Source organism: Clarias gariepinus, chromosome 21, assembly GCF_024256425.1.
Source record: "Clarias gariepinus isolate MV-2021 ecotype Netherlands chromosome 21, CGAR_prim_01v2, whole genome shotgun sequence".
In the NCBI taxonomy this organism is placed as follows: Eukaryota; Metazoa; Chordata; class Actinopteri; order Siluriformes; family Clariidae; genus Clarias; species Clarias gariepinus.
This window is the reverse complement of record NC_071120.1, coordinates 7,456,171-7,472,613: the sequence shown is the minus strand read 5'-3', so window position 1 is coordinate 7,472,613 and position 16,443 is coordinate 7,456,171. Positions and strand designations below refer to the sequence as shown.

Sequence of the window (16,443 nt, the reverse complement as noted above, 5' to 3'; positions counted from 1 at the left end):
CACACACACACATAGTGGTTATGTGGTGTAGTGGTTAGCACTGTCGCCTTGGTCCGGGTTCATGCAGATTAAATTAATTGGCATTCCAAATTACCCGTAGTGAGAATGTTCACTGAAGATCCTACAACAGCTGTAAAAATGGGAATAAATAGTCACCATTATATATACAGCACCACATATTTATATGGCAGTAGTAGCAGAAACTGTTACAGCTGTCGGTTGCTAAGCTTCTGATCAGCTCAGGGATTTAAGACCCAGCAAACGGCATGTTGTCATTTGTTGATCCCTATATCCTGGCTGACCCCCCCTCTGACCCCAGCTCCCTAACTAGGATATGTGAAAATTACAATTTCAGATCCAGGACAGTGTGGGCTCAGTGTGTTACGGGTCTGAGTTGCTGATCAAAAAAAGGTCAATGCTTCAAGCCCCAGGACCACCAGGGCCCTCGAGAAAGGCCCTCAACCCTGCGCTCTGACCCCAGCCTCCTAGCTGGCATATCCAAAGAATAAAGAATTTTACTGTGCCGTAATGTATATGTGATAAAATGAAATAAATGCTGAAGTTATACATAAACCCTGGACCCAGAAATGTACATACATTTTGTGTGAACATTTACTAATAATTATCAGGAGGCAGTGGTGGGGTAAAATAGTTAAGGCTCTGTATTACCGATCAGAAGGTCCAGCACCGGTAATTTGCCACTTTTGAGCCCTTGAGCAAGGTCCCTAACTCTATGTGCCCTATAGGGCGCAGTATCCTGGCTAACCCTGCTTTGCGCTCTGACCCAGCTTTCTAAAATATATATATATGTAACTGTGTGGTAATGTACACATGAGATAAATAATTGAATCCTAATTATTCATACACAAATAGAAATAAAGCTTACTGTAGATGCTTTAAAATATCCAGTGCTAATTTTCCAAAATATTTAAATCTTAAAAACCTTTTTTTTTTTTTTTTTTTAAATCCTGATAAAAAAAATTATTCAAAAAAACAATCTGTTGTTATCGTCTTTTGCTAGTCGCTATTGGTTTCCTCTGAGTTCCCTGGTTTCCTTTAACTACCCATAGATATGGCAGGCTGATCGATAGGCTAAATTACCCCTGAGTGTGAATATGTGTATGTGTGTGAATGTGGGATCTAGTCTGTATTCCCACCCTACACCTGGTAAAACCTGGTCTGTTTTTTTTTTCTTTTTGATGTTCCTGATGACAGATATTATCAGATATTTCTTGCAGAACAAACATGCTTCCTCTTACTTTCATAACCATTTACCTCACACCCAAATACACCTACACACTAAAATACTCCCAGTCTCACTCACACACACTACACCCACTTCTACTTTAAATTCATAACACAAAACAAAAAGCAGAAAAGGGCACACACTATTTGAGATGGTACCCTAAATACATATTGTACACCTTTTGAGTGTATCATAAACCCTTAAAGCTCTAACGAGTAATAATATCCTTTATGTACACTATATCCATAATTTCAGGTGAAAGACACATATGTAAGGTTCCACTCCAGCTACAAGGATTTAATTTAGTAATCTTTAGTTCCGCACATAGTGTACTTTAGCAGCCCTGTGTTAAGTTGTTGTTGTTTTTTTGGAGACAGTGCACTTACTGTACATTGCCACAAAGATCCACTATCAACTACTAACAGAACAAAGTGAGAAACTGTCTTAAACAGAGAAATTAGGTATCAGGAGCAGTGTATGGTGGATGTGACACTCTCTCATTGAAACTGCGGGTAGTAAGGTGAAACTGGCTACAAACCCGTCAGACCGGTCATTACTCAGGTCTCAAATTCCTTCATCATCACTATGGCATTGCCAACACATCATAACACACCGTGCACTAAAAGCATGAGTCTGCTGGAATTAATAAACACATTGTTTTAAAGTTTACAATAAGGCAGATGGTGTATGACATTAACCCTCTCATGCATTTAAAAAAATCTAAAACTTTCTTAAATCACTTAAGACCGTTAAAGTTTTCTGGCTTTCATTGCTCTCTGGATTGTTTGTCACTCTGACACAATCCCCATTTATTGTTATGCACAAAACCAAAAATGTAATACTCCGTACATCAATTAAGCATAACATTAAGAACATCAACATTAAAACCACCTTGGTTATGAGTTCCTTGGGGCATGACTCCTCCAGACCTCTAGGTGCGCTGTGGCAACTAGAACGAGGACATTGGCAGCAGATAATTTGGGGTGCTGTGGGTTGAGTGGTGGGGCTTCTATGGATCAGACATGTTTGTCCAGTGCATCCCATGGGTGTGGCGCAATTGGATTGGAATTTGGGGACTTTGAAGGCCTGATTGGTGCTCTTGGGCTCTTTGCCCTAGGGGCCACGTGTACGTCAAACCACGTGTATTTTAGGCTTTTCTGTGGGATTGGACTGGATTGGATGTCCTTTGGTCCCCTTGGGCATGGGTGACCCTTAAGTGTCCATGATCCTGCCAAACGTTTACTGGTATTTGATAATCAATGTTAATGTGTTAATGTGTTAATGTGATGTGATGTTATTGTTATGTCTGATCGGGGGATGTACAAACTTTGCCATTTAAAATGATATAACATTTTGTTTTATTATTTATTTGTCATATATGCTCACGTTTGACAATTTTGAGAAAAAATTATTCGTATTTTAAAAAATGATAGATGAAATGGGTAATTTTTTGAATGTTAAATAAATTTATTATTGTACTTAACTGCTCAGATACAATTGGACATCAAGCTGGCAAACCAACCCTGTAAGCCCTGCACCAAATACTTTACACCAAGACTGTGTTGTTATTAAAGCTGAAGAAGGTTAGTCATTACTGGTTATTAGTACAACTTGTGCAATATTTCCCTATTTCTGACTATCATGTTTGAACTGTTTGCACTTTACTATTTGCACTAAGATCCAGGTCCCACTTCCCATACATTCCATTGCAAATACTGTTATATCCAATCATTTTTAATCATACAGGTGTTTTACATTTCATCCAAATTTTTATAATTTTCTTCTTTTTTTTTATTGAGATAAAAAGCTTCTTAAGCTCTTCCTAATCGTTGGCCCTAGTGACGGAATACTAAGAAAATTCCTAGAATTATGACATTTTCATAGAATTTCCCCTAAATTTAGGAATTAAATCTTAGTAAAAATAAAAATAATTCATGAAACATCTTAAAAACAGATCCTAAGGTAAAAATTGTTAAGAGTAGAGAGTAGGACTTTTAAGTAAACACTGCTCTTCTGTTCAATTTGGTTTCCTGTCGTTTTACTTCCCTCCAGGAGATTGTTGGCTACATACCATCCAAAAGTGCAACTTAAATAAACTGTCCTACAATCATGTAAATTGGGAAAAATTGCCATTTTGCTTCCATCAATCTGAAATGGATCATAAGTAATAAAATCAGTACGGTAAATAAATGTAAGAACATAACTACTGTGGAAATTGGTTGCTTCGGAAGTGGACACAATTTTAACATTTAGCTGTTTTAATTAACTTTAAGATATTTAGCCTATAACTATTGCATCAAGTAGCCTGTGGTCATGATTATACAATTTCTTCATATACAAACATTATGATCTCACTGTTTATTCTCTTACTCACTTGCTCATTGTCTATACCGGTTTATTCTGTATTCAGGGTTGCGGGGACCTAGAGCCTACGAGGTCCCGAGGCAGGTTACACACTGGACAGGGTGCCAATCCATCGCAGGGCACACTCACACTCTCACACACTTATTCACACACTACGTGCAATTTAGGAACACCAATTAGCCTAACCTGCATAGCTTTGGACTGTGGGAGGAAACCCACCAAGCACAGGGAGAACATACAAACTCCATGCACGCAGAGACGGGAATCAATCCCAGACTCTGGAGGTGCAAGGCAACAGTGCTAACCACTACGCCCACTGTCTATTCTATTTTCACAAAAGGTGCATTTTAAGACCTTTACAGAGGTCAGAGGTTAATATTATCAACCAATCACAGCCCTTGAATGGTTGCATCAACCCTAGCAATAGGATCAACCACGCCTTCTCACGAAGATAAAAGTTTTTGTATTTTCCTTACTTAGAGTTGCTCTAAAAGGTTTTCTAAATCACTTCTAGTCTAGGACTCCCAGCTAGGACTTTTTAGGCTAAGATAGGAGCACTCAGAGAGAATTCTAAGAAGCTTTGTGAGTAGGGGCCCAGATCTTTAATGTCATCTTATTCTGAAATGCTAAAGTATGAAACACAGTGATGTTTGAAAATGTCCTGAAAAGAACATAGTTTAATTTGAATGTAGCATGAGGTGAAAAAAAGTACAGATCATAATAATGAAAAAAAAAAAGAAGTATAATAAAATCACAAAAAAAAATAGACAATACATCATGTCATGGCAAGTTCACTTTTTACTCTCCTGATATCGAAGTATACAAAAACATGAGGCACTGAATATATGTACATTAAAACAAAATCTGCGAATCACCTCAGTGCGAAAATGTTATGTTGTAAACAGCTGGGAAAAAATGTGCATTTTGCTCATTTGCAATAATCTACATACAGTCCATTTCATAAAGTAAAAATGTCCAGCTGCACATAAAGAAACGAAGACCATGATTTAAAAACATCTGCTGTTAAACTATTACACAAACTATTAAAAGTGTTCACATTTTAATATTCTACCTAAAAAAAAAGATTTTACACAAAAATCATGTTTGAACAAGCTGCGGTGATGTGAGAAACGTTGACACAAAGCCACACCATTACCCTAAAAAAACTAAGGGGAATTTTGCCCTTCTTTTTTTGCAAGTGGAAATGAAATGAAATTATCATTTTATAAAATAAAAATATTTAAAAATAGCAACATTTACATATACTGTATATCATATAAGAACGTTTTCATAATCTGTTCTATAAATGGACCTAGTTGAGGTTTTAGCGTGAACTAGCAGGTACATGTGTACACACGTTCAAATGTCCTGTTCCACTCCAGGATGTGCCCGAGTAGTTCGAACCAGGACGGCAGTCTTTTTGGCACACGTCTAGTTGTGTACACTAAAAAAAAATTATAAGTTACAAAAAACTTTTTTTTTTTTCCCTTCAAACAAACCAAAAATACAAACTCATCCATCTCTTCGTATGGCGTTAAGGCATGAACAGTGCTAGTGTTTATTTTACTGTGAAGAAAAGCTTCCAATATCTGTCTTAACCTGGTTTAGGTGATTATTGCTACGTCTCGCACACATTAATGCTGTCAGCACTCTGAGACAGTGACGTGATCAGACAGCAGAGTGACGAGGTCAGACCTTTTAACTGTAGCCGTCGTTCCAGTCCATCACTTTGTCGTATTCCTGGATCTTCTGCTTGATGTGTGAGAGTTTGCTCTTCAGGTACTCGCATCGTTCTTTCTTTTCTAGGAATGTGGGGTCCTGGAAGAATGTGCACAAACACCGAGACATGTTAAATGAATAGTACTAGAGAAATCATAACAAGAAACATTGTGTGGAAGTTTATCATAAAGCATGTGTAATGTAAATCTTAATAATCAGTTTATAGTGTAAAACCCATTAGTGAAAGTACAGAGCCCTCAATAGCCTAAAGCTTTCATTTCTCCTAAGGTTAAAATATTAGGCTACATCTAGAAGTCACACCGGTAACTAAACACCCCTCAATTTGGAGAACATCTTAAGCAGTAAGAGCAGCACTTACGTTCTTTTTCCTCTGGTACTCCTGCATGAGTTGGCTGATCCGCTCTTGTTCCTGTAGGATTTAAAAAAAAAAGAAAAAAAAGGTGACTAAACTAATCTCACACACAGACATTAGGCACCCGACATGACTGGTGCTAAACTATAATCTCTCATAAAGATCAAGGGAGCCGTTTAATTATGGGAAACATGGACCCGCATTCTCGATGACCTGAGATCAATTTGTTTGCCTTTGAGGTCATGAATGAACATCACTGTGGCAGATCCCAGAACAGATACCCTTTATGGTCCCTTATAAACCACAAACCAGCCAGATAGTTGCTGAATAGTTGCCTTAATATAATAACACAAAGAGCATAAACTCCTATATCCTGATGATGTTGGAAAACTTACAGCTTTTCCTTTGACACGGAGATGTTATAAATGTTAAATAAAAGTCACCATACACAAAAACATATACATTAACATAATAAGCCTGAGATGTGCAGCTGTACTACTGTCAAAGCTTGTGTAATGAAAAACTAAACAAAACCTTCTGACCAATCAGACTGGAGAATTCTGCTGGATTAAATCAGTTATTTAGAGCATGTGCATAAAAGAAAAATATGTAGTAGATTTAACCTTAAACTAATATCCATTAAACGAAGTTGTTAATTTATAAAAATTACTTAACAAAATCACTAACTAATCAGTCACCAGTGTGTTTTTGGTTAACTTGAAGACTTTACCATGTGACTAGACGGCTGAGATGTCAGGTTCTGGATCAGACTATCCATCTCCTCAAATTTCTTGGCCAGGACCTGAACCTCAGCATGGAGCTCCTTATACTCGGCGTACTGATCGTTAAACACAGCCTTGTACTGGTCCTTCTCCTCATCGGTACGGATGGTGGGGTACTTCCTGCAGGAAAAGTCACACATCACATCAACATGCATGGTGAAAAGATCTCCAATTCTACATTTTGGAATTGGAGGGGCGAAGAGTGCAACATGTATTAATTTGGGATGTTTCGGTAACAAAACTGATTAACACATAAAACGGGCATTGATGCCAACATCTGATGATAATATCATGCAGTAGAATTAAATATGCTCTTCATTTCAAATAGACCAGCTAATGAAATATAGATTAGGATTAGCAGCCTCTATGCATGAGCGCACACACTATTGGCCACTATTTCAACAAGGGAACATCAACATCGAGAGAACATTCCAAAGAATCCCATATTTTCAGTGTCAGTATCAGTATCAACAAAAAAAAAAAAGGAAGGAAAAAAAAGGTGCATCCTTAAAATTAAATAATAATTTCTTACACAGGGAATCTTGAGGTATTCATTTATCCATCAATCTATCCTCAATATGTCCATTAAATCATCAACACATCAATCTATTTACTAACCCATAAACATTATATTCATCATTGATCAATCCATTTGCCATATCCATCCAAATATCATACGGTATTTATGTTCTACAAATGAACTCACGCCACATAATCTGCAATGATCACCGGTTTGGGGATATGTCCCGCCGGTATGTGACCCCTCAGGTACTCCGGCTTCATCATAGCCGGTGGAACAGCATCATCCACACTGTCAGGGGCAGCCATGGTTTGGCCTTTATAGACTGGTGCTGATACGCTGGATCCGGCTTCAATCTGAGAAGAATGACGATTAAGGGTTATGGGACAATCAGTTTCAACCATAAATGTAAATATAGACAACTTCTAGGTCAGGAAAGTATTTACCATGCTTAGCGGTAATGACCCAACAGTCTTCATCTAAACAGAGAAAAACTCATTTGAGATGACTTCCTTAATTCATTCGTCACATAAACAGAGCCTGAGAAGCTTACTTGACACAAATGTCCCCAGTTACTTTTTAGGATAATATTTGATCCCTAAAAACCACTGCTTTTATCACAAGAATTATAAACTGTGAACCCGGATGTAATTCTTTAATTTCTTTTAAGGTATTAACAGTATTTCCAGACGCGGCTTACCTCTTGTGCCATGGCCTCTCGACGGAGTCTTGCCTTTTCATGCCTCCACAGTTTGAGACACACTCCGGCCCCAATCAGGTACAGCAGTGTGGTCAGGAAAAGGAAAATGATGGCGGCCGTTTGTCCAGCGTCAGTGCGACAAAACGCAGCATTGGGGCCTTGGTTGAAATAGGGGGAGTAGCAAAGGCCACCACGTACCGTATCATTCACGTATACTATAGCAGCCGATAAATACAACACCATTAGTGTCAAGTTTATTACACACTCCGTCACTGGCCACCAGCCAGAGTCTAGCAGGATGGTGCGGTAGTACATGGACATCCCCAGGACGAGGAGGATAACCGTTACAATCCAGGCCAATCCGGCCACCACCAGGATGAAAGGCGTCATGGGTCCCCTGTAGTTGTACCCATAGTTACCATACGTCCCCCCCATGGCTCCTCCATAATTGAACCCAAAGCCAGTCTGAGCATAGCCAAACAAGTTATACCACTCGTTATCCTTGTGTACGTAGGCGCAGACACAAGCAAAGACCACAGCGCCCAAGAGGAGCTCAGCACAGCCAATGATGCGCAACAAGCCCGCCCAGGACTTCATATAGGCATAGCGCATGTTGTACTCCTCCACCTTCTCGCTGTACGTCATGGCTGTGCGCGCCGAGTGGCCCGACACCGATTCGATCGGCTCTCCAAGGAGTGCTGCCTGCTCCTTACGTGAGGCATAGCTACCTCCGGAGCCTCCGTACGGGTCAGTGTAGGAGCTGGGGGCGTTGGGTGAAGGGGGCCGAGAATGTGGAGGCGAGCATGGCACCCCCTGACTGGTGGTATTCACGATGTCAGACGGAGGTGGCGGAAACGAAGGGGTTTTGCTGCTCCGAAAACTGCTGCCCCGGAAGAAGTTCTTCACAGAGTCGGGGATAAAACGCCGCACCGGCTTGATGTCCATGGCTTCGTCCTGTTGGGCCTCGGGTTCGTCCGGGTAGAAGTCTGGACCCACCGGTGGGCTCATTGGAAGTGGGGGAGGCGGTAAGGGGTCGGCGCTGACGGCCGGCATCCCACCACCGAGAGCATACGGGATGTCCTGATCCCGAGAGAAGGATCCAAACGGCACTTGGTCATAGTACGGGACGTCCCGGATATGATCGATACGCGACGCTGCGCCGTACGCCGAGGACATGAGTTTGGTTTTGGTTTTCACTCCCTGATGGAAGAAAGATCAAAGACAGATACATGATTTTAGGGAATAGACAGAACCACAAGTATAGAAGACCGGCTTATTTAGGTATATGGTCGATTATAAAGTAAATGATAACTAAGCATGATTTTCTAAGTTAAATTACTGGAATTTAGTGTGCAGTCGGTGTGTGTGTGTGAGAGAGAGAGAGAGAGAGAGAGAGAGAAAGAGAGAGAGAGACGACATGGAGAAACGACCGGAAAAGCAATAAAATCGCACGAACAAATCACGAAGAGTTTGCAAAGATTACAGTATTTATGACTAAATATCATTAAACTCATCACTGCTTGCGTTTAAACCGAAAACGTTTAGACCTACGTGTGTTTAAAAGAGGAAAACAACAACAATAACTTACCTTTACGCCTAAACACTCTCGGCTCTCCGCTACCTGTTCGCCAGGTGTATGGCCGCGTCACGTGACCTGCCCTTCCGAAACCGATGATGTCATTGGCGCGCTCGAAGCGGCGTTACCTCAGGCGGTACGTCAGGCTCGAGACGCCGCCATTTCGCGGATTAAGACGCGTCATGTGGCTGTTCTCTACATCCATAAATCACACACACACACACAGCATAGAAATACAGCACCACACCTAGTGTAAGGATTTATTAAATATAAACACTGACTTCCGGTCAGACACCTGTCACGTGACTAATACAAACAAGTTATTGTGGTCAAAGTACCCCAAAGTGTTTGTATTAGTAAAGCACTTAGTACACTACTCAGGGTGTACTTTATTTTGAGAGGTCTTAAACTATTTATATCCAGGGAATGATTTAGCTGTAAAATAATAAAACAAATTAGGCATTACTTGAATGTATACAGTGGTCTATTTATTAAAAACATTTAGATTTTTTATTTTATTATTTCCTCCAGTGTGGCAAATTTTAATAGTTTTGTTTTGAGGTTTTAATTTTCACTTACTCACTCACTGTCTATACAGCTTCATCCTGTGTACAGGGCCATGGGGGAAGGGAGGGCTGGAGCCTATCCCAGCAGACTTAGGGTATGAGGTGGGGTCTTTGGACTGTCCATGTACACAAACCCAACGCAGGAATCGAACTTGGACCCTGGAGGTGCAGGGCACCAAGGTTTTGGTTAAACACAGGAAATGGCCTATGATTTCTATTCGGTCACAATATCGCCGAGCCATGAAGCACTGGCTTATGTGATTGAATAAAACGCAAACACTATTTTTCATGTTACTCCTGCATACCATTTCCAGAAACATTAGACTGGAGACCCATGTGTTGGTCATCATGTAAGGGCTGAGATGTACTAGTTGTAGTGAAGGGCCTCAGGAATATAATACCAAAATATTTGGCCAAACCCGATAAATATAGTGCTACTTTTTGTAATTATTTTATTGGGTGTAAGTTGATTATTGGCTGTTAATTATTTAGGTGGTTCAATCAGGCCCCTTATCCCCAGTGGGCAATCTTAATGCTTTAGCATGCCAAGGCATCTTGGATAATTCTATGCAATTCTTTTTGGCAACAGAATGAGTGGACACGAATTCACACAGAAACACTCCAATATCCTGCAAAAGGGGGAACACCACCATATTGAAGTATATATATATATATATATATATATATATATATATATATATATATATATATATTAAATACAATGTTACTGCAGGTTTGGCCAAATACTTTTGTCCATATAGTCAATATAGTGTATGCCACTGTGAGTTTAATGCTCATAGCAGGACCATTCTTAGATTGTTAACACACTTAAATAGGCCAGATTAGGGGGGGGTTACAGAAAGCTGTAAAGATCTGCTGATCGTACAACCTACTTTGAGCTATTTTGTGGGTTCTCCTCACCTCTGATGCTGTAACAGAGAGCATTAAATGGATTCGGTTTTTGAAACAGAAGCTCCTTTAGTGAGCGCTTGTGTCCTGTTCTCTTGTCACTTTGACTTGGGGAAGTTGAAACAGAACACGATATTTGAAAAGATCATTGAATACAGTAATGATACACAAAAGGTTCGTCATTTCATGTCATATCATGATCAGTAGAAGGAACCTGCTTACTTCCATATAAAGTAAATAATTTTAAGCATTTTTTTTAAGCAGAAGGGTTAAAGAACACATTCACCAATTTTAAAATTCATGACTAAGGGGCTTTCTAAAAATATCAATTTTCAATTTTAATATTCATGACTATTCAAAATAGCTGAATTCAAAAGTTTGTGCACCCAGAAATTGATACTGGTTAGGTTTAGGAAAAGACCCCAAATTGTAGGGTTATAAGAGGAATTAAAAGAAGAATTTTTGCTTGATGTCTCCAATGCACCTCGATATGGTTATGACGAAGAGGGATAGACACAAGCATGTATGATGTGTCTAAATTTCTGTATCTCATCATCAAAGAGAGCATATTTAAACTTTTGACCAGGTGCCCTGTACCCCGTACATTAAAAAAACTAGTCGTTAACTAGTTAATATATTTATACATACATCTATGTAGAGTCATAGGGAGATCTGGAGACAGAGAGACGAAGAGAAAGATGTATTCTGTTTAAAACGAAAGGGTTCCAGTGGACACAGACTATTTGTATGTATATTTGTCTGGACACAGAATATAGGTAGTATTATTATATAAGGAATCAGGAAGCACAATGGGGGGGGGGGGGGTGTTTTATGGACATAGTGGCATGGGAAAGTACACATCATATTACAAAAACTTAAAATACTGAAACATTCTTCAGGGTTAATTTTCACATTTGGCTCTTATTTTATTTATTTATTTTTTAAGTAACAAAAATGCTTAAATATAAAAAGCAAAATATTAATGTCAGATAAACACTTTTTAACTCTAACAGCATACATCGCCAGGAAGGCGGTCGGATCCTACATACTTCATTTTTTTTTCTTGGAATTGATTAGTTTTGTAGATAAATGCGCAAAATAAACTATAATTTTGTTTATACTGAGTACACACCCTCTAGAACCTTTTTAGATTCTTCAGCATATCAGTCTCAGGAAAAGTCTATATGTTTTAGACACTTCAGTGTTTTTCTTAGATTCAGACCATCATCTATACTGTATAAAGGCATTTTCCTCCCTTCGAGTGTACACTACACTACAGAAGAATTTATTTTAATTCACTCAGCACGTTAATTCGGGAGGAACAGAGCCGTGAGAAACATAGCAATGTTTGAATATAAATCTATATTAGAGCTTGATGGAGCACACTTGTCCCATCGGTGTGTGTATTTATTTAAGTGTTTATGTGTCAGTTATTGTCTTTCATCCACTGCTCGATCCACTGTGATATCTGCTCCAGGTTCCTCTCCAGGTCATCGGGCTCGTTGCTGGGCAGCTGGTGCACGATCTCCTCCTTATATGCCTCCATGGCCTCCTCGTAGATGGTCTGGAAGATTTCACACTGAACGTTGTCCTGAAGCTTCTTCCCTGTGTAACCCCTACACAAGAGAGATACAGCAAACCAAGACTTTATTTCATGTACAACAGAAATCTGGAACTTTAATATATACAGAAATACATAAATAAATAAATGTCTGATAAAGATATGTTTATAAGCGCTCTGATGAACTGCTAAAGCCGTAATGTAATCTAAGCCATGGGGAAAGTCTGACTGTTTTGCATATTCCCCGGGGACACGCCCTTTCTTAAAGACAGGGTTTATTTAACATTAATGTAAAGAGTGTCCCGTGTTGATGCTTTGTAAGAGTTAATTATTCCTCCTGCTGACGGTTCTGTGTTTCTGACCTGCTCTCGAGTCGGCTATAAAGGTTGGTGTTGTCCGTGCGGAGGACGAACACGATGTGAAACCAGCGCTCTGGGAAGAAGTCACAGCCGTGGTAGTCTACAATCACGCCCCCTTCAGTCATCTTGTCCTCCAGTTCATCCACAACCTGGGACAAAGTAAAAAGGTCAGAATTAATGGACATACAGTGTCGTAAAAAAGTATTTGCCTCCTTTCTTGAATTTTCCTTGTTTTGCATATGTGTCTTACTTAAATGATTCAGATCATCAAGCAAATTTTAATATTATACCCGAATAAACACAAAATACAGTTTTTAAATGATGATTTAATTTATTAAGGGGAAAACAACAGTCCAAACCAACCTGGCCCTGGGTGAAAAAGTAATTGCCCCCTAAACCTAAGAACTGGTTGTACCATCCTTGGTGGAAAAAACTGCAATCAAGCATTTTTGATAACTGGCTTTGAGTCTTTCACATCACTATGGAGGAATTTTGGCCCGCTCTTCTCTGCAAGATTGTTTTCATTCAGCCACATTGGAGGGTTTTCAAGCATTAACGCCTGCTTTTCTTAAGTTGATATTTTTTGAGGCATTCAGAGGTGAACTTGCTGGTGTGTTTCGGATCGTTGTCCTGCAGCATGATAAAGGTGCACTTGAACTTGAGGTCACAAACAGCTGGCCGGACATTCACCCTTAGGATTTTCTGGTAGAGTGCAGAATTCATGGTTCCATCAATTATGGCGCGTCATCCAGGTCCTGAAGCTGCAAAGCCCCAGACCATCACACTACCACCACCATGTTTCACTGTTGGTATGATGTTTTTTTTTTTTTTTTTTTTTTATGAAATGTTTATTTTATGTAAGATGTAGCAGGACACACCACTTTTGCCTAATCAGTCCACAGAATATTTGATCGAAAGTATTGGGGATAATCAATGTTTTTGGCAAATGTAAGACAAGCCTTTGTGTTTTTTTTACTCAGTAGTGGCTTTTGGCTTGGACTCCCCGTGAATTTTTGCCCCCAGTCTCGTTCTTATTGTTGAATCATGAACATTGACATAAAGCCAGGCAGGTTTGGATGGCATTTTTTTGCCTTTATAGTTAAAATCATCCTTTTAATACTGTTTTGTATTGATTCAGGTTATATTTGTGTAATAGTAACATTTGCTTGATAATCTTAACTATTTAAATGTGGCAAAAAACAATCAGGAAGGAGCAAATACTTTTTCACAGCACTGTAAAAGTAACTTGAGCTTGGCTGCTCATTATTTCTTCTCGACTGCATGCGTGAGCGCTCTCACCCTGTCCTCATCCAGGATGGGACACTGGTATTCATCATCAAAGCCATCGAACAGCTGACCTAAAACACAGCAGACAAATCGTTACCACTCATGTTCCTCTTCCTCATCACTTTTATATTTGGCTCTTATTACGGGCTGCACGTCACCTTCCTTGGCCAGATCTCCAACGTTGATGTACGTTAGTCCGGTCTTCTGAGCCAGTTCCTTTCCAAGTGTTGTTTTCCCTACGCCTGGGGTTCCTGAAGATACAAGTTAGAAATCCAAGCTATACATAAGTACAAGGTGTATAGGAATGTAAAGCCTTAATGTGTTATGACTGTGAAACCATAAGGCTATGTTTGATGCAGATAATCATTCATGTAAGGAATAAACTCTATGCTAAAGTGTTCGTGTGCTGGAAGGATTTTAGGATTTTAGAAAGGAAGGATTTTAGGATTTTAGAAAGGAAGGCCCTGCACATGGTGGTGAGAACCCCTGAGCACACCACTGGCACATCACCAGCACGCAACTACCTGCTACTCAACACCTTCACCACAGCAGATATCCTCAGCATCATTTAAGACTCCGCCTCCAGTCACAGACTTTTTGACCTCCTTACATACAATAGGAGGTACAGAAACATTCGCACCAGAAGCAGCAGGTTCAGGTAAACTGTTAAACTCTACACTACATCGTTAAACCATTTACATCTCTTACCTGTAATACATCTCACTACTGTATTAATCTGTACTTTTATTCTCGATTATCCACATAAAACTGTGGATTAGTATATATCTCTAGACTCTCTCCATAAAAATTTCTCTCTATAGACATTGTACAATATTGCAGCACTTCTCTCTTTTTGTATCATTTTGTGGAGTTTTTTGTACATTTTGTGTGTTTATACACACACACACACACACACACACACAAGGTGCCATCAAAAAGTTTCAAAATTAACTCTGTTTATTCATTTTTTTTTCCCAGTACGTCCTCCCTCAGGCGCCTTATAACCTGGCGGTAGAATTCCTTATTGACAGTCTGGCCCCTGGGGACGAATTCTCAACGCGCAATGCCACAGAAGACGATGAGTCGAGCAGCGGCCCTACCTTGCCTTTTTTCCAATTATGGAGATGACAGGCTCTTCCACTGTGAAGATTGTTGCTTCATTTCAGCGTACTCACACACCTAAGTTTCGTCACCGTTAATGAACACGATGTTCCTTCTGCTCCTGGGGACGAACTCGGCAGCAATACAACACATGTACAAATCACATGTCAGGATCATCTTGAGTGTTCTATAAGACACACCGACAAGGGCAGCGATGTTATGGATTGCTCTCTGATGATCATCATGCACAAATTGTTGAATGGTTTCGTCATTTTCAGGGCTTGAGCTCGGTAAAGGTGTTCCTGATCCCTCGTCGTATTTCAGTGATGCTCTTCCACTCTAGAAGTGTCCGTGCTGCTCAAAACACCTCACCGCAGCATCACCATAAACTTGCTGAATCATGTCAAATGTCTCTGTGGCAGATTTGTCCAGTTCCACACAGAATTTCCAGTTCACGCTTTGTTCTAATTTCTTGTTCATGATGAAATAGCAGACGTGGTAATGCACATGGTTAGAATAGCAGCAGTTGTGTCTTTTGGCACACTGACTTGTGAAGGTCTGTGCTCCTTTGTGACTGTGTGTGCAGCCTTGTGCTGCTATCTGTTGGCATGTTACAAAAAAATAGTCTCGAAAGTTTTTGATACCACCTCGCACACACATATGTACGCATGTACATATCCCGCTAAACTGTTATGGACATTAACTGCTTATATATATATATATATATATATATATATATATATATATATGTGCACCTTATAATTATATATATATATCTGCACCTTATAATTTACACAATGTCTATATTTGCACTGACATATATACACTGCTATTCGCACTTAAACTAGACTTTGTTGCTGAATCCCTGAACTATGCAATAACAACACAGTTGTACCTGAACTACCCTGTATGTTGCATCACAAGTGTCTCACTAAAGTGATCAGATTCATTGGTTTCCAATAAAAGTGACATCTCATTCTTCACTTAAATATCCAGCATAAGATTTGCTACTTTATTATTTTTAAAGTCATTTAATTCTTCGACTGAAGATGGAGCTGGAACTCTACAGGATGTGAATGTGATCATGTGCATCATCAGATCTACAGGACGCTCCATTTATATAAATGTAAACAGAAATAAAATCAGAGGAAGTGTATCTGTCACCTCACCTGTGAGGAGGATGTTTGGTCTCTTCATGATCCTCATCGCAGGATTAAAAAAAAAAACCTCTAACACAGCGCAGTCACAGATATCACACGAGTAATCACACTGTGATCAAAACAGAAACGTGCACTACAACGTGCTGTTGCTGTCGACTGGATGACGTCATCAATCCGCGACCGTTCTGGAGCACCTAGTGTTTTATCTTATGTTATTTTT

General features: G+C 39.6%; 2 protein-coding genes across 2 annotated transcripts; both read right to left on the bottom strand.

Moving 5' to 3' along the window:
* Positions 1–4,254: 4,254 nt before the first annotated feature.
* On the bottom strand, positions 4,255–9,369 carry marveld2b (MARVEL domain containing 2b). Its single transcript, XM_053480416.1, has 7 exons — positions 9,293–9,369; positions 7,705–8,904; positions 7,451–7,483; positions 7,191–7,360; positions 6,433–6,604; positions 5,709–5,759; positions 4,255–5,428 (listed from the first exon to the last, which is right to left on the bottom strand). Exons 2-7 carry the CDS (start codon positions 8,878–8,880, stop codon positions 5,309–5,311), a joined length of 1,722 nt encoding a protein of 573 aa, XP_053336391.1. The 5' UTR covers positions 8,881–8,904; positions 9,293–9,369; the 3' UTR covers positions 4,255–5,308.
* Positions 9,370–11,656: 2,287 nt separating this feature from the next.
* Positions 11,657–16,376, bottom strand: ak6 (adenylate kinase 6). Its single transcript, XM_053481195.1, has 5 exons — positions 16,233–16,376; positions 14,121–14,213; positions 13,975–14,033; positions 12,679–12,824; positions 11,657–12,371 (listed from the first exon to the last, which is right to left on the bottom strand). Exons 1-5 carry the CDS (start codon positions 16,267–16,269, stop codon positions 12,182–12,184), a joined length of 525 nt encoding a protein of 174 aa, XP_053337170.1. The 5' UTR covers positions 16,270–16,376; the 3' UTR covers positions 11,657–12,181.
* Positions 16,377–16,443: the final 67 nt, after the last annotated feature.

Excerpts from the sequence above, each read along its gene's own strand:
- marveld2b (XM_053480416.1), bottom strand. The coding sequence starts at position 8,880 with ATGTCCTCGGCGTACGGCGCAGCGTCGCGTATCGATCATATCCGGGAC. Across the intron at positions 5,760-6,432 it reads CTCAGCCGTCTAGTCACATG|GAACAAGAGCGGATCAGCCA; the intron begins GTAAAGTCTTCA and ends TAAATCCTACAG. Across the intron at positions 5,429-5,708 it reads AGTACCAGAGGAAAAAGAAC|GACCCCACATTCCTAGAAAA; the intron begins GTAAGTGCTGCT and ends ACATTCTTCCAG.
- ak6 (XM_053481195.1), bottom strand. The coding sequence starts at position 16,269 with ATGAGGATCATGAAGAGACCAAACATCCTCCTCACAG. Across the intron at positions 14,214-16,232 it reads ACCAAACATCCTCCTCACAG|GAACCCCAGGCGTAGGGAAA; the intron begins GTGAGGTGACAG and ends TTGTATCTTCAG. Across the intron at positions 12,825-13,974 it reads CCATCCTGGATGAGGACAGG|GTTGTGGATGAACTGGAGGA; the intron begins GTGAGAGCGCTC and ends ACTTTGTCCCAG.